The sequence below is a fragment of the Haliaeetus albicilla genome, chromosome 2 (assembly GCF_947461875.1).
Source record: "Haliaeetus albicilla chromosome 2, bHalAlb1.1, whole genome shotgun sequence".
Classification (NCBI taxonomy): domain Eukaryota; kingdom Metazoa; phylum Chordata; class Aves; order Accipitriformes; family Accipitridae; genus Haliaeetus; species Haliaeetus albicilla.
This window is the reverse complement of record NC_091484.1, coordinates 8,246,997-8,268,933: the sequence shown is the minus strand read 5'-3', so window position 1 is coordinate 8,268,933 and position 21,937 is coordinate 8,246,997. Positions and strand designations below refer to the sequence as shown.

Below are 21,937 nucleotides of genomic sequence, written 5' to 3'. Positions count from 1 at the left end.
GGCAGGGTCATGGCAGCCATCACAAACCTACTGTCCCTGAGGGCCAGGCACGGCCCTCACCACTGCCTCAGTTTCCCTCCATCCCCTAAGAGGTGCGGGGAAGTGTGACAACCCTGGGGACACGCAACTTTGGGCCAGCCGAAGTCGGGTGGCCATGGGGACAGGCCTGCTCAGGGAGACAGGGCTGGCCAGGCCTCGGCCTCCAGCGGGGCCCCCTCAGAGACACGCACAAGACAACCGGTGGACGGGGCAGGCTGAAAAAACACCAGGCTTTTGTTTTGAGTTTTTGGATTTTTTTTTAGGCAAGGGTCAGCAGACAATGCTTACGCCAAATGATAATAGCTGCTAAAGTGCTATTACCTGTTTTGTGCATGCTGGTAATTAGCTGCTGGTTACGCGCACAATTAATGGGCGGACTGTTTAATACCGGAAATCGCATTGTTCTACTCGGGCTGCGCGTTGTAAGAGTCAGCACGGGGCAGTTTTGCCAGGAGTTATCTATAAAAACCTTCTTGAAGTGCAGTGAGGTTAAGCATCTGGACAGCTTCCAGAGAAGAACAATTGAGCTCAGCTATACTTTCGCAGGAGATAATTTGCTTTCAGGTTACGAAACCTGCGGCACCCAACCTGCTACGAAGCCGCTCGCTTCTCCGTGCTGCGATGGCGTGCTTGGCTCCCGGAGGGCTCATCCTGGAGACAGCGGGACACGCGCAGCAGAGCCCCAAATCTCACCCGGGAACGTGCTTTTCCATGGGAGGGGGGGAAGGTATACACCTGTGCATTGGAGGGAAGCATTTCTTACACAAAAAGTAGCAATTTGAATCTGTTCCCTGGGATTTTTATATTTATGAGATTGCATTAGCTTCTCAAAATTCTTCCGAAGTGCCTACATGAAACACACCTTAAGATCCTTGAAGCGCTGTGATCTGCTTCAGTTCCCCTCAAAAGATCCTATGCACAAAACCAGAGCTTATTTGTTGACAACAGAGTCTAAATGCAATGTATTGCTTTGGCTGTTCTTCTCCTTTGCCTTGGATTGCAGCCTCTTCCAGAGCTTTGATTTCCAAATGACTTGTTAAGCTTTACCGGGCCTGAACATAAAAGCTGTACTTTTATGTTTCTTATGCGGCGTGTGGAATGGGGAAGCTCAACTTAACTGTGGATGCATCTCCTAAGACCTTTCTTCCTCTTGGGGCTCCACGTGTTGCCGCTTTATGAGAAGGCTGACTTGCTTCTTCAAAGCTTGTGTTGTTCCTGTTATCAGAGAGGAATCAAACAAAAAGGGGAGTTTCCACGTGGGAGGCAGTGCCAACACTAACCGTTATTTCATCTGCAATAATAGCTCAGTGGCATAAGGGGCACCCACAGCCAAACTTACTGTTTTTCTTGTTTTTCTGCCAAGAGGATTTCCTGATTCCTGAAATTAGCCCCATTGCCAAGTGATACAGTCAAATCACATGGTCAGCAGTCCTAATTGCCTTGGGAATACAGAATTCAATTAACACAGTCCCAGTCCTAAAGCATGGACCAGGGAAGAACTGTTCTCTTCCACAGAAAGCCTGATCTATCCATAAAATAATAATATATATACATACAGTCTATAATATAATGAATTAGCCAGCACATATTTTTATTTGAAAATTGCTTAAATACTATTCTAATACAGAGGCAATTACAGCAGTATGAAGTCAGGAAATAGCATGATAGCTTATTCCTCTTTTCTGATAACACTCACTATGCTGACATCTGGCACTTTCATACCAGCATGTAACCATGGTGGTTGTCTCACTGTATGTAGCTTTACATGCATTAATTTAATTAAAGCTGTATACTCTTGTAGTGTAGACAAAGCCTAAGACTTTTTTGTGGAGCAAAGCTGGATATAACAAGCCCAAATCTTCTCTCATGCTACCATAAATGGGGATGTACAGAAGTCACCGGTCCTACACAGATGTAGGTCATTACAAATCAGATTTGAAATCTGTAAGCAGTCACTCTTGATTGATATCACTTTATATGGCATCAAAGGCCCATTATGCTAGGGAGGAGAACAGAAAGTACTATTATAACTAAAGGACCTTTTGTCTGTGCTCCTGTGCATAGAACCAGCAGCAAGTTTTGGTTGTCCGTAGCAAGTCCACAGGTTTGCAGAGGCCAGTGAAAAAATACCATCTACCTACAATGGCTCGTACACAGAAACAAGGCTTTTTTACCGCTGTCTTCTATGACTAGTTAGAAATGTAATTCTGCAGATTTTACATAATTCTCACTTGATTTCCAGTTTTAATCTTTACTCACATAAAGAAAGAATGACAGCTATTCACTCCGCAGGCAGGGTTTTTATGTGCTGATTTATGCCTTAATGTCACATCAATCATCAGAAAACAGGGATGTAAATAACAAACTTTGTTTTAAGATTAAAGCAGCAAATGATTTTTTTGAAAGGATAAGTAGTTGTTTATTTCATCATAAGGAGGTCAAAATATACAGTACTGTATTATTCAGATGCTAGTGTGGATTAAAATGTCAGGCCCACAGTTCCCTGTCTAGGTTAGCCCAGGGTTGAATAAACCACAGAAATCTTCTTTTTCTGTAAAATTTATTAACTACAGTTATTACAGGAGTCTTGTAAAGCAGGGAGGTGCCTGGATTTTGGTTTTTATTAGAATTAATTACAAGTATGGATATAAACAAATATCTGATGAAACAACTAAGTTTCCTATCATCTGAAAAACATTAATAACAGGATTGTAGGTACAGCCTTGAAGTTAGGACTACGGTGGGGACGCGGGTGCCCCCTTGTGTTCCTATTAGAACCTTAAATAGTTTTTAATTCGTTATCCCACCTCACCAAGGCAAGAGAGAAGTTGTCTCAATCACGTAAAGCCTTTGCATTTTAGCGTTTTAATTTACATTAATAATCAATATGAAGCATAACTTTATAACCACTGATTCTATTATACTGCAGACTTTTTGCTAATTTCAGCTCTATTGAAAATCACAAAAGGTGACTTGGTTGTTTTTACATTTAAGTATAACATTTATCAAAGGAGATTTTTTTTTTTTCTGGGTGCTTTAAAGCTCTCTAAAGCTGAGGATTTGTTGCTCATGCCTTGCCGCACAAACTGCATTCCTTTGTCACATGCATTTTTTTTCTGCCATTTATTTAATTCACTGCCACTTTCTTACCTTACATACTCTACCCTCTATAGACTTAAAATCATCCACATGACCTTTCTTTAAATATACTACACGTTGCTTGATGATCTTTAGAGTTGCTTTCTAACATTTAATGAACAAACCCTGTAAATGATATACCTTAAATAATACACCAATGTTTGCTTTAGCCTCAGGCATTTGATGACAGCCATGTAAAGGAAAATAATGAGTCATCTCTACTGCAAGGGAGTTTACAGAGAGCTGCTGATCCTTCAGCAGCCAAGTGTATTCATTACTTGGATTTCCCAGCAGGTAGGATAGACACTGGATCTGTTTGCACTTCCGCATCAGACATCCTTTTGGAACCCTGTGGAATAAGATATAGAAATTTGTAACAATTTTCAAATATTTCAGAACAGTTAAGTCTGTCATTATGTGCTATTTGCTACCAGATATTTTCCACTCATTTCACCTCTCTGCTTTTCTTTATTTGCCCTTTATTTAATATGCATATGTATATGAGCACCATCTGTATCATGACAATCCCAGAAAGCTACTGCTTGCAACTTTGCCTAAATGTGTTGGTTATTTTAATATAATTTTCCCAGTTAGCATAGAAAGCAATTGTCTTTAGAAACTGGACTAACATACAGAGACATGTTGCTGTGTACTTGTAGTATTGTAGTTTTGGCATAGCTTTCTCTAAAATTTCCCCGGCCTAAACGGTTCACTGAAACCATGCTAAGAGTCCTTCAAGCATGATTAATAGTGTATTATAGCCAGCCTTGGTCTGCTCTAAGTTAAAGGAACATTAAGTATTTTTATGCATGACAGGTATTTGACAATGTTATAGTGATAAAGCTTTTTTACACTACAAATATAATTCTGGTTTTGGAACTGGTTCAAGATACTAATCCGGCTTAGATTAAGGAAATGCATAGATCTAGTTATACCAACTAAATTTTTTACTAGTAATTGATAAAAACTTGGCTTTAATTTAAGATGCCTTGACCTAGTTTTACTGGCCTTGAAACCATCAAAATTTCAGAACGTGACAGCAAAATGGATCCACAAACACTGTTCCAGAGGTCACTGTTAACATTGTAGGATGCCAATCCTATTTGTAGCCAGATGCCTAAATCATTACATGCTAAACAGAACAATCAGCATGACAAATCTAAAGGTGACTGCTATGTGCTTTCCCTACAATAGGAACTGTGCAGTCATATGGAAATTGTCCTTTCACACAGTACGCTTCACACTGGAAACCTGACTCATCACTTCAGGTAACCATAGGACTATTCTGTGTCAGACTGGGAGAGTAAAAGATCTCAAACTTCCTCATCCCTTTCAGGGAAGTAAAAACAGTGGGGTTTTTATACTGATTAGACTCCACCTCACTGATATTCTTTTAATTTTTCACCTTTGAAAATCTAAGTATAAAGAAGAGCAGCCAAATATCATAATGGACTAAAAGAATCCCCTGTCTTTAACTGTAATCTTGTGCAGCTCAACTGGCCACAATGGGTTTGCTTCTGCTTATACTGACTTTGAGTTTGGAAGATGGTCTAGAACAGAATAAAATTTTTTAGCCACTTGCATGTAGCAGTAAATGGAAGACACATAAAAAATTGTGACAGTTTCTAATATACATCAAACAATTCCAAACCAGCTAGTCGTTCCAAATTTATCCAGCAACCCTAAAAACCTACACATCAGTTAAAAAATTCCCACATTACAAGAGTAATGGAATCTGTCAGCTGTAGCTGTTCCTGTCTGATGCATGAAGATATTAAGCCATTTCTAGACAAATCTAGGAAACAAGATTATACTATTTACCATTCTTCCTATACATAGGTGGAAGGAGGAGTAGAGGAGGGGGAGCTCATTTGAGCTAATCCCCATTTTGACTCATTTAGCACATTTGCAGAAGAGTCATATGTTATTTGCTTATACTACAGTCTCCCTGCTGCACCCATTTTGAAGGTGATTGCTGATTAAAGCAGGAAGCTTTGAGGGAGACTGGCTGATGATTCTTGTTAAACTGGAATTTCCAAGCCTGATGTGAAATAAAGAACTTTGTTCCTGCCCTTTTAATGGACAAATTCCAGCTCTGCGCTCAGATTCAGAAGTACAGGTACCACCGGCTCACATCTTGCTCTCAGATACTTTGCATAACCCCTTTTAGTGCAGTAGAAGTTGTCTGCCCTTGTGACAACTAAGCTGGAACATATTATTTTGGACAGAGCACTTTAAAGTGCACACACAGGAATGTCATGGTATTGGAGTATATTTTTTTTCCAGCTTGTGCTCAGGAGAAGTTTGTGTCAGTATACCAGATACTCTGATCAGAATAGGTCAGAATAGTTTCCACATGCTAAGCACTCCCAGCTTCTGACAAGTTAAGTATGAGTTATTCCAGCTCAGAAAACAATGTCATTAATCTTTTTTTCTTCTTCTCATTTTCTTTCTAATCTAATCTTTCTAAGACTCACTAAATACCTTTGCATTTTATATAGCTTATAAATTAATCTCTTTCACCATAGGAACAACCACTGGATCTTATCGTCTGTGCTAAAACCACGCAGCCAGGCCGTAACACTGTTTGCTTGCATAAGTGGCTCCATTTGTGTTGAAAGTTTCAGCATTTGTTAGCCCAACTGGGAGCAGATGTTTGAACTGCAGTGTTCTCATCAGCTGCATTCTTGTACTATGACATCCTCTTACTCTGTGCCCTTTCCCAGAGGAATTGACAGATTCAGGAGAGAGTAGTGTTAAAATAGCTGCTATGGAAATAGCTCACCAGAATTTAGGAGGAGCTTGGTGGGCACAGGTTATGTGAGCAAGTGAGGCCTGCTGGATCCCCTGTTAAGTATCTCCTGCTTCCATTTTATCAGCATAAAGCTTAACATTTCTGCTGAGTTGTTACCAGATATTTGAGTTATCTTGAAATGGAAATTCTGGCATTGGTTTGCATGTGATCTAATACTTTTAGATTAATGATTACAGCTTCCTGGGACTTAGTATGATCACCTCGGAGATGTGTAGATTATTTTTCAGAAGCAATGCAGAGCTATGTTTCTTAGGTGTGGGTAATCTTCTTGGGGATATTCAAAACGAGGTAGCCATTTTCTATGAAATATTTTCCATACACAGACCTCATAGTTGTGGTTTTTTGTCGTTTTTTTTTCTTTTTTTTTTTCCTCCCAGTTCAAAAGCACAATAAACTGACCAAATCAGCTATACTGTTATAATTTTTTTTTTTTAAATGCCATCTTCTGTTAATGGGAGAGAGAAGCTGTAGGAATACTATTGGCCTCTATAATAGCAACAGAAGATGAGGGACTATACACAGCCAAACTGTCTGGCATACTACTCAAGCAAGCAAAAATATCTCACTGAACATCTCTACTTCCTCTACATTTATTCTGCATTTTTTCCCCCTCAAAAGGTCTTTTTGCCTCTTCACAATCTCCTTTCTTGCTCAAAAAAGCTTTTTCTTGCCCTTTGAATCAGAGACACCTTTCCCGCCTCTCTCTGTGTCTTTCATGAACTTGCAAGCATGCTTCCTCCCTAGCTTGCACTTTCTCATATCTCCCTTTCTGGAATAATTCTAAATTTGTGTCTGTTATTAAACTCTATGAAAGATTTTTTTGATACAGCTTCAATGAATGACACCATACATAAAGTGCAATTGTCAACAGATAAACCCTTTCTCACAAGTGGCTACAGTAAGAATTTTGATAAAGGAGGCCTGTCAGGGCTTAATTTCAACAAATCTCTAGACCAGAGAAACAAATCTCAATTATATCTAGAATAATAGAGGTAGTTAACATTTGCCCCATTTCTAGATAACCTATGCCAGAAAAATGTGTCTGTCTTCTTCCCCTCCAGTTGATTTAAGAGACCTGTTACGATTATCTGAGTGGTTTAAGTAAGAGAACTCCTGATTTCACTGGGGGGGGGGGAGGTTGCCAATACCCAGAGTGGGATGCAACACCTACACACCATACTTGTGAGCACAGATCAGGTGTTACACACACCCACTGATGTTGCGCACAATAGAAATTTCATATCGGATTTGGAAGCAAAGGGGGTGAGGAAAGAAAAGTGCATGTGTTTGATAACTTCAGTCAGCTAGTATAATTCACAGGTGCATATAAAACAATACCCTGGGTTTTTCACATAGTGTTGAGCAAAATGATTTCTCCTCTTGATTTCACTGCGAGTCAAGGTGATTGGAAGCCAATGCAAGTTGGTAGTTACTCCAGGTGCACTCCAGGACTTCCTTGCTCCATTGAAACTACAGGAAAACCCCACTGATTTTGTGGTAGACCAGGATTTTACCCCAGAACAATGGCAGAAGTGGCAAAAGCAGAAGTGGCTGAACTGTTGCTAATCAATATTACAGAAAGTTATTTTTCTTTTGTTCTTAATTCCCCTTCTAATGTGCAATTACTTTGGTAATGCAAATTGCCCTCTGTAGGATACATAGTAATTCTGTGAAACGCGTGCAAATTAAACACTTCTTATGATGTGGAAGAACATCTGCCCCTGAATGAGTCATACTGGTCTGCATGGCAGCCTAACTTTATAACCCAGTGTCCTAACTGGGCTAATTTTCAAATCTGCATTACCATTTCAATCTATACTGCTTGGCTTTTCTTCTTTCAGGCCTAGAGGACTGCCTACCTGTCTGTCTTTGCTGACAGCCTAGAAGCAGGGTAGGGAGAAAGGAACAAAAGCTGTACGTCTCTCAGGGGGCCAGCTGCACTGGGAATCATTGCAGGTAACAGTCAAACCTGTTTAGGTTCTTTACATCACTTGAAATTTGTGATGAAGCGCAGTTTACACACAAGGTTTCCAAAAGATGCTCAAAATGAGCCCACAGCTCTGCGGATTCATTGCTGCTGTGACAGGGTGAGGAAAGAGGAGCAAACTGCATCCTGCCTATTGATTTATAAAAAGCAATGGAAATCTGCCCTCTTGCAGAGGCTTGAGAGACAGTCCCAGGTCTAACCTGTGCTTTTGTTTCTGCAGTGGCCCCTCAATATGGGCAAGGGAAAAAAAAAAAAGCTTTCCATCTATTTAATGCTCCAAGGAACCGCTAGCTGCATCAGTAACACCAAGCCCTGTAGAAACCCAAATTTTTAGCATGCTGAATTCTTTCATTGCTACATTTCAGGTATCAGTGAAGGGAGCACAGCAAATTTAGGGTAAGATTTAACAAAATAAAGCAGGAATAAAAATACCATGTGTATTTTTTGTGTGTGCTTTAACTAGCCTATAACTCATTGCTAACACGAGGTGCTTATCTTGTGACCACTATGCTGGCTCCCACCCACCCAGTGGTCTACCTTGATTTTTTCCTTGCAGGGATTTCCCACCTTGCAGGGATGTCCCAGCTGCTCTGAAGCAGCAGCTGAACCACCCTCGTGGCAGGCGGGTTACTCTGGTAAACCGGCACCACCTCCGCTTTTCCTTAATAAACACACCGTAATTTGTAGGTGGTTCCGTACCTGTTACAGGAAGAGTTGAGTCATCCCCGTAGCCAAGGCATGAACCTCTAAAACAGGGGTGTGGGAACAATTATAGCTCTCCCATAGTAAACCATACCTGCCTGTGAATCAGTACCCTGAGGCCCAAGTTTTCTCGCCTTTGCCCAAAAACTTGCTGTTGTTTGGCCTTAGTCCTGCAAGCTGCTTGTGAAGTTGCACTCCATCCGAGCACAAGTCTCGCATGGTTAATGGCTTGCAGGCTGGGTACTTAAATCAGCTGAAAAAAATGACTAAAAAGATAAGATCAAGTTAACGTACAAGGCCCTTAAAAAACCCTCCAAGTGACTGCCTCTTCTCTGTCTTCTTGAAGGAGGGTTCCTTTGAAGCATCTCCTCCGTTCTGGATGGAGTCGGTCTCGGCTGCTTGCTGCTCCCGGGGGTCTGGCTGCTCCCTGCTTTCCTGTTTGCTGCCTTTCTGCTTGCTCAGCTCCACTGTAGACTTCTTGTCTTTTGAACTCTCTTTGCTCTTTTGGCCCACAGGTTCACTTTCAGCTGGGGCAACTGGCTTCTCTGTAGAGTTTAATGTCTAAAGCAGTTTCAAACAATGGTTATTTTTAGTGTTAAATGTAAACATTTTGGAAGGCAATCCATAAATATATTCAAAAATGAAAGGCCACCTGGCAGGGAGAAATCCTGCTGTCCAACAGGTTTTCGTTTACAGAGTTTGGGACGAACTCCTGCAGCTTTGACTTAGGGAAGGACTCCCAGGGAGCCGATAGAATTACTTACATGAGCAAAGACCACAAGATCAAACCATCCCTGCATAGACTTGCTTTATTTACGTACATATCTATGCTGAAGCTGTTTTAGGAGGCAGAAAACATGCACGGAAAGATGCAGAGAGTCACAAGCATGCACTTCCAACTGAGACTCCCCCAGTTTTTGCATCCCAGGCTGTGAAAGCACCCAAAAAGTGCAAGGGAAAAATTTTGGAGAGAAAGGAAGTAAAAGACACCATAAAGCAAAGGATAAAAACAACTCCGCTATAAAACCACAACACTCCACCAAAAAGTTAACAACATAGAGCTTGGCTATGGAAGGCTGCAGCATCGTAGAAAATTTCATGCACAAATGCAAAAGAAGAGATAAGCAAACATTCCAAAGACAAACACAATGACAGAGCAGCTATATATAGTAAAGAAAAGATTCTGAAACTCAGAGAAGTACGGGATATGTTTGAAGTTCACAGGAGAAAAATCAGATCTGGCAAACAAAGGATAAGACAATGAAACTATCACAGTTAGCAGAGTAGCAAATGACTAGATATGCTTTTGCTAGGACACCTGTTTGCAAACGGGATTTTCTTTTTTCTTAGGCAAAAAATAATATTTCCTTATTTATTAACATAATAATTAAAATTGCACACCTATTTGCCTTGTTGAAAATCTGGAAATCTTACATCTGTCTTCAAGGCACAGCCCAGAGCTTAAAGTTCTGTAATTTTTCCAGCTTTGGGGATTTTACCACTAGTCTTGAAATATTTAGTGTTCTTCTAAAGGCCTAGGGTTGTACACTTATACGACAAGCTTAGCTTTCATAAAAAAAACACCCAACAATTTTAGACATCATGATTTCAGAGGAAAAACTGAAAGCAGAAACTCTAGAGAAACAGAATGCAAATACACCTCTCATATCTATTAAAAAAATAAAACAAACCTCAAGCCACTCTAATTTTGGGGAAACAAGAATGAGAGGGGGTAGCAATACTACCACTGGCCTTTTTCAATTGATTCACCTTTCTTCCCCACCTAATCTTAAAAAACCCCCACATTTCAATTATAGAACCTACAACCATGTAATACATTCAGTCTTGACCGGTTAGCTTAAGTCCTCAACAAAATACGTGCTTGTATTTAACTATTTCCATTTCCAAAGGACAGACATACATGGGTATATATTTGCTTACAGCTGGATTTGTCTGCTTTTAGACTTAAAAGTCATTAAGCTAGTCTTTGCTCTAGTTCTGCAGGAGATACATGAAGACAGCACATGAAACCTGGAGATGCAGGTGATCAGTAGCCCCATACACCACGGCCAGGCACCATCTGAGTGTCAGTTGTTTATTCAAGCAAATTTAACAGCCTCAGAGTAGAGGAGAACTGTCATCTGGGGCTGCGCAGACACTGCACCCTACCTGCATCTCGTCCACCTCGCCTGAGGAGAGACACCTGCCTGGACGCACGTCTGAGTGCCCGAGCGATGCAGGAGCTCTCTCAGCACGAGGACGAACAGAACTTCAAACCCCCAAATTTAATTCTGTCTGTCTCTTTCTGACTCATTTTAACTATCAGACAGGAAGCTCTCAGTTGCTGAACCCATTGGTGAGTTTGACGAGATCCTTCTTACTCTTATTTGCCTTAGCTCGCTTTTGAAATGTTTCTCTCTGGTACAATTGCAAACGTGCACATTCAATTCAAAAATAACCACAGCACCCAAAATACAGCTATGAGACTGGATGCGTCTGAGTTCAAAGGTACCAGAACAACTTCTAACCCTTATTAACACTCTGTGAAATCTGTGGGTTTACTCTGCGGGTGTAAAATTAGAGTCAAGCCTTCCTCACCACACGTGTTTGATTGTGTAGGTGCCTGATAGTTACAGTATTACAGCTAAATCTGAACTGGATGCAACAGGACTATTTCTGTGAGCAGGTTTTGGCCTTTGATGTTAGTCAAACAAAACACTTTAAAAATATTCATAATACATTTTCCAGGCAAAATAAGAAAAAAAAAATTCCAATCAGATAATCTCTTTGAGGTGTTTCATATTAACCTTGAAAGGCAGGAAATTGGCATATTTTATATTGATGGGAGCAGCTCAGGAAATACAAAGTGAAGCCTATGAATAATGAAACATGTTAATGTTTCTTATTCTAAAGGGTGATCTGCACCTGACAGATTGCTTTTACTCGCTCAATGTTAACAGTGCCACAAAAAAAAAAAAAAAAAAGATTAACAGGATAGTATTTTTCCCCATCGTATTACAGAAGACCTTAACACAAGGCTGCATTTTAAGTGCAAAAGGCAGACCCCTAAATTTACACAGATTTTGGATCAGTGTTTTAATGTATTTCTGTAACATACAGAATAGCAGTGATGAAAAGTGAAGAAGAATCACAGCATTCCAGAGATGCGATAGCATAATTTAAGGAGATCATTTCACAGAAATTCTAAAAAAGGAAAGAGTCAACAGCAGATACAGTCTTCCTTGAGCTCTTCTCTATATAAAACCGTGCTAATTTACACTAGTGCAAATGAGAGAAGTAAGGAGACTAATAAGTTGATTTAAAAAAATGGAAGGAAACTGGCTGCTCATTAAAATAATAAAAAACAGATCCAGGACTGTAACTTTAGTCACTTACTCAAATCATTTCACAATGCTGTTGTATGAAATAAGGAATAAATGTCACAAGACAAGACCTTCTATATTTGGGATGCTTTTAGAGAAATAATTCATAAAGATTAACCTTAGTATCATAGAACATCATGAAAATAGGAAAACTGAGAAAATAATTTTACTATTAATTAAAAAAGGAAATAAAAAAGGAAATTCTGAAAGGTCAGTTTTCAATATGACTTCAGTTTTTCTCTCAGGTTAAAGGAAACCCTATGTCTATACACAGAACCTGTGTTTTATCTCTGATTACTGAATGCAATTATTCTGGATATCTTGACTTGCAACAGATGAGGGTTTGTCTCTCAGAAAAGGTAATAGTATTTGTATTTCTAATGAAAATGTGATTTTTTTTTTCTAAAGCCATAAAGCTTATAATGTAAAGGTCACATCCAAAGTTTTGGTTTAGCTTTTCTGAACATAGAATGAAAGAAACAAAAGCTGAATAAGAGAAAATATGTTCATGGCTTTTGTCAAATCGCAGTGAACAGTTTTCATTCTCAATTTCTTTTCTATGGAGTTTCCACCTAAATGATCCTTTCCTTAGCAGACAAGTAAATCAACAAAGTAAAAATTATTCTGTCTGTGTGTATTTAGTTTCACTACCTAAGCCAAGGTGCATGCAGAAAGTAAAATAATAGCAAGAGATAGGAATAAAATTGAACATAAAGGCACTAATTATTTTAAGAAAAGGAACAAACCTGGAAAAAAAGCTTCTTTTCTTTTTAATCTGATAGTGACTCTTTAAAATCTTGTTTAATAGTATGAAGAGATAAAATAAATAGATAAGTAAAGAAATATGTAAAAATATGAAGTTCAGTGAGCATGTAGCACTTTTCGTTCAGGGGTTTTTACGTTTCAAAAGCTAGAGTTATATGGAAGTAGATGACAACAACCCATCACCAAAAGATGAAAAAAATCCAGGCACTTACTTGGTGACAGGGGCTTGGGCCATTTACCTCTTCTGAACTGGTTGTCCCTCCATCACCCTTGACTGACTAAAATAACAAAGGATTATAGGACTTCTAACTGGGTTCCTGTTTGAGGCATTAATTCAACACGAAAACACACATGAATCAAAAAATGCAAGGTTTGATTTAAGCATATTCTTTACAACGCTAAACCAGAATCAGACATTTCAGAAACTCTACCAACATTTTTGAAATACCCACATCTCCAAGGTAGATTTTTGCTAGTTCTTTCCTATGTGAAGTGATTGTCTCTTGCAAGTCAATTTTCCCATTAAGGCCTGAGAAATATGAATGAGGTCTCAGTGGACCAGAGATCATATCAGCCCTGCCACTGTAGTTTTCTAGGAAAGAGCTTTTGTTTGCTTTTCAGAGGCAAATCTATCTTATAAGATCTAGTGGGACTTCCTTTCTATTTAACAATCATACTAAGCTTGCATACCCTGTGAATAATTAAAACCCACTCAGCTTTATAGATATATTTCTGTATTTTATCATCAGCATCCATTTTTCCTTTCCAGTTTATGCCTTCTCTCTCTATATATATCTAAGTAATGGCCCTTCTTGGTGCCCACTCTTCCCAGCCCAGACAACCAGAGCAGACCCTGAGGCTGTACCACTGGCAGGTCATTCAGAGCAAACCTTGACTTGGAAATATGTTTTTAAGATACAATCCCCCATTTCTATCTAGATTTAAAAAAGAGAAAAAGCTGTTTGACAAAACTAGCTCAACAAGTAAATTGTGACAAATCTTGTAATATTAGATTAAGGTTTAGTTACAATTACTAATATAAAAGAAATGAAAGGCATAATATATATATGTTTAATTAAAAAGTGTGTTGGAGGGTTCAACGTGGCATTCTCTTGAGTACCATATAAGCCACAGAGCTTAGCAGTAAAGCATAAAATAAACTCCGGAATTTCAAAGTGCCCAAATTTAAATGTCATTTTTCATTGCATAAGTTCAATGAAAACAATGAAAGGATGTGACTTCTGTTCTAAAGATAGATCAGGCGGATTTGTGGTTTTCTGCAGCTTGTAGATTTGTTACTTGAAGCACAACAGTATCAGCTTGATCCTATGTATGGTGTTATTGCAAGGACCTATTTCAGTCTCTGATTTTCCTATAAAACTACAGAAAATCACTATGTAGCAACAGCATGATAGAAAACTACACCACTCCATGACAATTTATTACTTGTCACAAATTGTGGGAAAAATTCTCTTTCTGGAACATGCTGCTGTGCACTTTCTTGCATGTTTATGCTCGTGACTCTTTATCTGCGTAAGAGACTGCAGAAATGGAGGGGAGGAAGCACAGTGTGGTCTGTCTTAACATTACAGGATAGAAACTCAGTCCAGAGTGTATGAAGACATATTGTGATAAGATCTGGTTTGCATTTCTATTTCAGTAGGTCTTTAAATACCTTCAGGAAAAAAAACCCAACAGTTTATGCTATAACAGCAACCTCTTTGTTATCTTTTTTCCTAAAAAAAATCCAAACCGAAACAAAACAGAAAAAAAGAAAAAACCCTGCTTTAGCCAACCTTCAGTAATCCATCTTTTTTTTTAATCAGAACATAAATAACAGAGTAAAGACCTTGAGGTCTTTGCCTAGACAAAGTTCTCTCTGGCCTTCAGTGAAACGTATATGTAACAATCACAAGGATTTCTCTCTAGAGCACTGCTGACCTTTCATCCTTGCCTTTGGTCATTTAGGATTGCTGCTGCTGAAAGCTTCCTGAAAGGGTTTTCTGCTTTCTAGGGCAATAAGAGTAGATCAGTGTATCTTTAAATGGAGGAGGGTGGGGACAGGCAATAGACTTGCTACATTTTCATGAATAATGAAGGAAAATTAAGTTGGGACAACATAAAGTACTTATTCTTGATTCCAAATGCTATTTATTATGTAAAAGTTTATTTACGTGGGGAAGTAGGCCAGCACAGACACCGCAGACAATTTGGAAACAATATTTTTTGTTATTCCAGAAAAATATATTCTTCTTGGTAGCAACTTCATTAATCCAGAAATAGGATATTTTATTTGCAGAGACCATACTCAACATTATCTCAAACCAACCATGCTTCAAGTCAACTTCCCGGCTGAGGACAAAGTCTACAGCCTCAGTTTACAGTTGGTAATTCTGCTTGTTCCTATTTGAAAATGCCATTTTACACCCTTATCTCCACAAAATACCTCAAAACAGACATTTTGAAAGGATTTATCTTACCTAGCTTTGCTTCTGTTTATATTCTGTGGAGAACAGCAGGAGCTTTTAGGGCCTCACATCATCTGATATGTCTTGGATCCTAAGGGGCTCTCAGACCTGCTCACCTCTAACCAGTGCCTTTAAAGGGAACCTGGGGTGAATAGCTCAGGTGTAGCCATTTCTATCAAAACATCTGCATTAGGTCTGATGTATCCTACCCTGTAAATAAGATAGCTATTTGATTTTCATTGATAAGGTGTGACTTTCAACTGGCAACACAGGATTTCACATTCATGTAGGTGTGGCTTAGTTAGATAAAAGAGCAGTGGTATTTCTTCATCTCTTATTGAAGCACAGGGCTTTAAACTAATACTTTATATCTTTCTATAATTTCCCAATAGTTTTTGTAGCATTAGTTAACCGTCTCCCATTTTAACCACAGCAATGGCTTTTGTGACCTTTGCAATTGCAAACAGACCACAAAGAAGGGATGCCTGTACTGAGCAAGTCAGCAGGCAGACGTCAAGATACACACTGCCTTTTCCAAAGTAAATTACTCCTAGTTCTCGCAATGGCTATCCTTGTGTCAATAGTGGCAACTATAGTGCTGTGGATCTAAATGTCTACTTGCTATTGGCCTGTGCTCATGCTCTCCGAGCAGAATATGTCAAAACCGAGGCACATGGAGAATAAGTGACTTGCCTGTCTGAGGCTCACAATAGACTAAGTAGAAGTAAACTTAATTTCTGAGTCCCAGTCTTGAATCCTAAGAAGATAAGCTGCCTTTTCTTAAGAACCTGAGTGGTTGACCTGTGTAACATAACTGTGGATGTTATCAGAATACCCTTGGGGTCATCTTCCGCAGGTGGAAGAGAAACCCAGTAAACAATCATATTAATGTAAAATTAAAAGTCAATCTCTTTCAGCAGCCAGAGCAATAATCCATCTATTGCCAGAATGGAGACTAAACAACAAAGTATATCAGTAAACAGGAGTCTGGGTTTTATCAAAGAAGTCCTGCCACATTCCTTCTCACCAACAAGCACGGGTTTGTTTCAGAGACTGTAAGTACCTGTACTTGTTAAGATCCTATCTTACAAAAATTCACGGCCGCTCCATCTGCAACAAGGCAGGAGGAGTTCTCCAAGAGGACCTGCTGGATGAGTCAGTGACCTGCATCACATGGATGGCACGGTTTGTACAGGCTCTGATGCCACTTCAAGGCATTTCCGACACCTCCAGGAGCCTCCTGCCCCAGTGTCACCTCTGGGAGGTGGAACACCACAAGGTACATCTAGGCATTAGCCAAGGTTTGTCCAGATTCGCAAGTGGAAGAGGTTGAACCGATGCAACCACATGAAGAAATCATTTTATCTCCAGTGCTTCAGGTAAGAGGTGCTAAGGACTAAGTTCCTCACACAGGTAGACAGCACAAGGGGATGGTCCGATATAAGGGCCTTTGCTGTGCTCCTCAAACATACATGCACGCTGTGGCCAGGGCTGCAGTGTAAACTCTCGTATGTCTGAGTTAGTTTTAAATCAACTAGCATTAGTGTGAACAGCAGACTAATGACATTAGCGTGAGGACTGGGGAGGCTGCAAATGGCAGCCCCCCAAAATGTGCAAATTACTCTTCTCTGAGCTCCACAGTGCCAGAATTCTGCTGCTACCAGCAGATGCCAGCTAGCTATTGTAAAGCTGGCTTGGGAATTCCTCTACTTTATGGCTGTTGCTGTAGGGTAGCCGGACCTCCAGAGAAAACTACAGTGGAAATGGACCTTCCTTATAGTGGAAATTATACCTTCCAGCACACAGTCTGCCAGTATAGCTATTCTGAGCAAAAGAACCCTATTGGACATCTCTACAGTACTTGCTCAGCTCTCAGCCCCACAGCACTGGAGTTTCTGCCCCTTTTCCTTGTGAGAAAATCAAGCCTGTGTTGGTCTTAAACATTTCATGCACTTTCAGCACTCACCACTAGTTCAAAAGCTTTACAGAAGCTAGTTGTTCAGTAGTGGCTTAAAATCCTTCTGTCTACCTTAGGAATCAGAAATACTGATTGACCTGTTGGCATGAAGCTGTAGGGCAGCTATATAGCTCCAATTGTGCGCGACAGCGTCGCAGCGATCCAGTAGTCCAAAAGTTATTCAGAGGAAACAGCCTGGGGCGTACTTCAGGGATAATAAATATATTAAAATAATCCACTATCTGTTTGGAAATTGATAGCCAAAAGTAGAGCAGATGAACACTAAAGGTTTCAAAAAGCTGCAAAACCAGTTACACAGTTAATACAATTCAGTTTCCCATGTGGGTAGGTGTTTGCCTACATACTAGTTCTGTCTTTCTATGCCAAAATCTGGATTAAACTCCTGCTCTGATTAGAGCAGCATTACATCTACTGCTTTTAATACAGCTCTGTTTTCTTCCATGATGACTAAGATGGGTGTGGAACAGCTTTATTTTTTAATTGGTGGTATTTTTTTTGGTAGGGTGACATGATTTGAAGTTACAGTTGCCACAGACGTCAATGTTTGATATGCATTGGTCCCAAGTCACCTTCTGCATGTCTAGCATCTCCCATAGTAACCAGCCTCTATGCAGGATGACCGCAAGTCCCCTTGGATTTAGGAATAAGGTTGAGATTTTTCCAAACGGACTAGTTTTGTAAAATCTTATGTGGAATTAAAGGCATGTTGGGTGCACAATTCTTGGCTGATAGTAGGAATTCTAGCTTGGATCCTCAAATACACCAGAGTGGCTATGTAGTAAAGTAACTCTGAAGATAAAAAAAAGTAAATTCACCCATCATGGGTTGGGCTAAGGCTAACAAACAGCTGAAAGTAAAAGAAACACCAATCTTTTAGAGATAAAAAATAAATCAGGATTTGGGTTGTTGCATGTACCTTCCTTGGTCTGACTCACGAACTTTAACCTTTGACAACGTGACTGTTCACAGTTGTATGTACCAGCACATACCTGCGAGCAGACAACCTGGGCTGTTTATTACATCGGGTTATAAGAAACTACATTTTTCACATTCTAATGTATAAACTACTCTGACACCCACCCGTAGCTGTCTGAAAATAAACCAGCATGATTAAAAATAGAAATCTTCCATACGCATTTGTAAACCTTGCCAAAATAGATCAATTGCTATATAAATCCTCAAAGGCCTGCTACAATTTTAATCAGAGAAGCGTTCTAGACTTGGATTATTTTCTTTCTTGGCCACTTTTCTAGACTCTGTTGAGGAATACTGTCTGGCTGTCATTTGTACACAAATCAGCAGGATTGCTTCATACCTATAACCACGAGCCGATACCAGCCACGTTATCGCCTCAGCGGTTTCCTTCTTCCCTCCAGTCTCCTTCTGGGAAGGAGGATTAGATTCTACTTTGTGCCTTTCTTTTTCCCACCTAACGCATAACATCTTTAAAGCAGCGATTGTATCCTTTCACATGCCGGTTCAGCTAACCTACGTAAGCTGCCAAAAAAAAAAATTTCACTACTAAAAACAGGACTCCCCGAAGCAAGCATGGGCCTTGACAACGGTGGGCTAATACCAGATAGTCTCGCATCGCCCAGTGGAAGTTGCCTCCGTGGCAACCCCGAATTCTGTCTCAAACCCCTGGAACTGCCCTGTTTCCCCCCCCCCCCGGCGGGGGACAAAGGGTCCCGGCGGAGCATGGAAGCCGCAGCAGCCCCCGGGCGCTTCCCGGGCGCTTCCCGGGCGCTTCCCGGGCGCTTCCCGGGCGCTTCCCGGGCGCTTCCCGGGCGCTTCCCGGGCGCGGCCGCCAGAGGGAGATGCAGAACGCGAAATGCGGACGGGGGAGGGTGGGCAGCGCTGGGGACAAGGGGACAAGGTCACACACCCACCTCTGGAAACGGGCATAGCTTCGCTCCTGTTCTCTTACAGACATTGATTTTTTTCCAAAGGTTTTTTTCAAGAATTCCCACCCCCAGCCTTGCACTGAACACATCGCTCTCAACTCGTGAAACTGAGGGTCTTGCTTACCAGTTTAAAAAACTTCCTCAGGTTTGCTTTGGGGGTTTTACTCTCTTCTCTTCTAGGTTTCACTTCTGCAGCTTCTGGGCTCTTACTCTCACCTTTGTCAGGAGCCCCTGCTTCTAAAGATGCGTCCGCTTTTTCATTGCTTACGATCTCTGCTTCTTCTGATGCGTTCTGGGGTTATTTTGGGTAAATATTAAGAAAGTGGGGAAAACAAACTTAATAAGTGAGGTTTGGTTTTTTGTTTGTTTTTAAAGAGGTTACAATCAAAGTGTTTCAGCAGTGCTGTAAGATGGTACATCAAGAACTAATGTGGCATGAAAGCATTCTCAGCTTCACTATATCTGTACAGGTTTCTTCAGGAATTTGATTCATCCCAATTCAAAAAAGTATATAAGGTGGTGGGATTTTAAGCACTTGTTTACATTGAAGAAATAGCCTTTCTTGAATTGCAGTACCAGTTCCCAAACAATAATTTAACTTTGATTACAATTTTAAAAGGAAATTCAAATGAAATTACATACAGTAATATGTGCCCCAAGTAGACGACACTCAGGTAAAACCAGTAAAAATAAGAAAGATCATACCCAAGAGTTTGCACACAAAAGCAGGAATAGGATTAATTAAAACACACTGTGGATATTATTAGTTGTTAAAACTCTAGCACCCTTCTTAGTGAAATACAAAAGTGCAACATCGCAGGCACAGTGTTCTCAGGCTCGGTCACATTTGCAACACTAGCTCCTTTTCCCAGTTGTGAAGATATAAATGACTTCCTGAGGTACAAGGTAGTTAAGTAGCTCATCTATTACTTCACCCAATCCCACAGGTCACAGTCACCCTCTTTGATAGCGTTGACCCTCATTTGAGTTCAAGAAAAGCTGCTGGGTACTCAGCAATGTTGCCTCTATAGAAGGATTTTGGGTCCCACTGAGCTTTTGTGAATTACTGGAAAGTTCCTCCTGTTATAACAGTACTTCAACCAGAGGCATGCGGTTGGTAAATTCCTCTGAAATATGGATCCCCATAAGATTTATTGGTTAATCTCCTGCATGTCTCATTCCACGGCCTTCTCAAGGCTATCCTGGGAATGCTCAATGTGTTTAACTGAACAAGACTCGTGCAGAGCAGAATACGTGAGCAGGAGGCACATTTCTGCTGTAGGAGGTGGAGGCACAGCTGGGCAGGAGACTGAACATGCATTTCCTTAGCTGACTACTCTGCCTTCTATAAATGCTCTGGTAAATAACATTCTTCTGTGCCCTCAAGAACCACTAATTAATTCCCATCCCACTGTAACTGTGTAAAGAAGATTTTTCCCTTCTACCATAAAAAGAAGCTATTATGCTAATAACCAGGTAATGTGACCTGGAGCAAGGCCTTGATCATTTTGCAGCCTATTGCAGAAAGGTGCAGAACATTATAAAAGCAGGATAAGGTATACCCTCAGTAGTGTAACTTCAATATTGAATCAAACAGAAGCAGTTACCCTAGGTATTGGCATTTCAACACATGCTGCTGCTTAAAAATACAGCACAGTTAGAGCTGAAGTGTCTTACTACCGTTACCATAGGAAACAACTGCTGTAAATAAATCTCGGAATGATATTTCACAGTTTGTACATGTACTTACAAGAACACACATGTAATTTATACTCACAGTCATTTTGACCAAATTAATTTTAGCCACATGAACATGAAAACAATTTAAAAGATAATACCAAAGACTCACCCCAGCCCCAGATCCTGACTCTGGGAGCGGTGAAAAATGGCTGCCTCCTCCAGCAGCAGCTTACAGTACTACTGTCCTTGTCTACTTTTCCAATTGTCTTCAACTTGGTGATTCCCAAGTAGTATCTTTGTTTTAATAGCCTTTGATGGATTTTTTCCTACAGAAATTTAGCTGAACATTTTCTGAGTAAATATAAATTTCTGACATCCAGCAGCATCCTGTGGCAAAGGATTCTACACCTTAAGTATGCTTTTTTTTAAAGCACTTCATTTTTGTTTGTTACCAAATAAAATGATCTGATAATCTACCACTTTTATTTTGAGCAATGACTGCTCTTTCCTGTTCACCTTTTATGTTACAGCAGTCATTCTGTATGCTGCTGTCATCTTCCTTTCTGCCAACTCCTTTCTGAGCCAAAAAAAAAAAATCCTAATTTATGTAGTTCTTCATACAGAAGCCATTCAATATATTTATGCATTTTTCTGTCAGTATTATACCTTTTAGTTCTATCATATTCTTTTTGAGTTGAAGGGGACCCCACATGCAAGATGAGGACACACCATGGAGTTCTACAGCAGCATGAGAGATTTTGCTTTGTTCTTTACTCCTCTTTTGTGGAAGAAACAAATGTTTTTGGGATGGGGTAGGGCGAAGGAGAAGAATGATGAGAGAATGAATATTCCTTGTCCCCTGCTGCCTGAGATGACTGCAGCACAGCCCGCTTCCCCATAGAATTGTAGATTTAATTTATATTTATGAACATTTTTGAGATAATCAATCTATAATAATTTTCATCTATATTTCTGCCTATTCACACATACATCTAATCAATTCACCATCTATTTGCTTGAAGGAAATGATTCATTCCAGGAGTTGAAACAGTGGCTCAATAAAGCAGCAACCTAGCTT

The 21,937-nt window shown here is 40.1% G+C and overlaps 1 protein-coding gene across 2 annotated transcripts in view; it reads right to left on the bottom strand.

Moving 5' to 3' along the window:
* Window positions 1–1,604: 1,604 nt before the first annotated feature.
* Window positions 1,605–21,937, bottom strand: part of BCAS1 (brain enriched myelin associated protein 1) — a 57,204-nt gene continuing 36,871 nt past the window's right edge. The window contains exons 10-13 of one of the 2 annotated variants that reach the window (XM_069804922.1): window positions 19,304–19,471; window positions 13,042–13,107; window positions 8,976–9,242; window positions 1,605–3,526 (exon numbers count right to left, since the gene is read on the bottom strand). In XM_069804922.1, the coding sequence (XP_069661023.1) occupies window positions 3,452–3,526; window positions 8,976–9,242; window positions 13,042–13,107; window positions 19,304–19,471 (576 nt within the window). In that variant the 3' untranslated portion in view covers window positions 1,605–3,451. The remainder of the gene's footprint in view (window positions 3,527–8,975; window positions 9,243–13,041; window positions 13,108–19,303; window positions 19,472–21,937) is intronic. The other variant, XM_069804914.1, reaches the window with a different exon arrangement.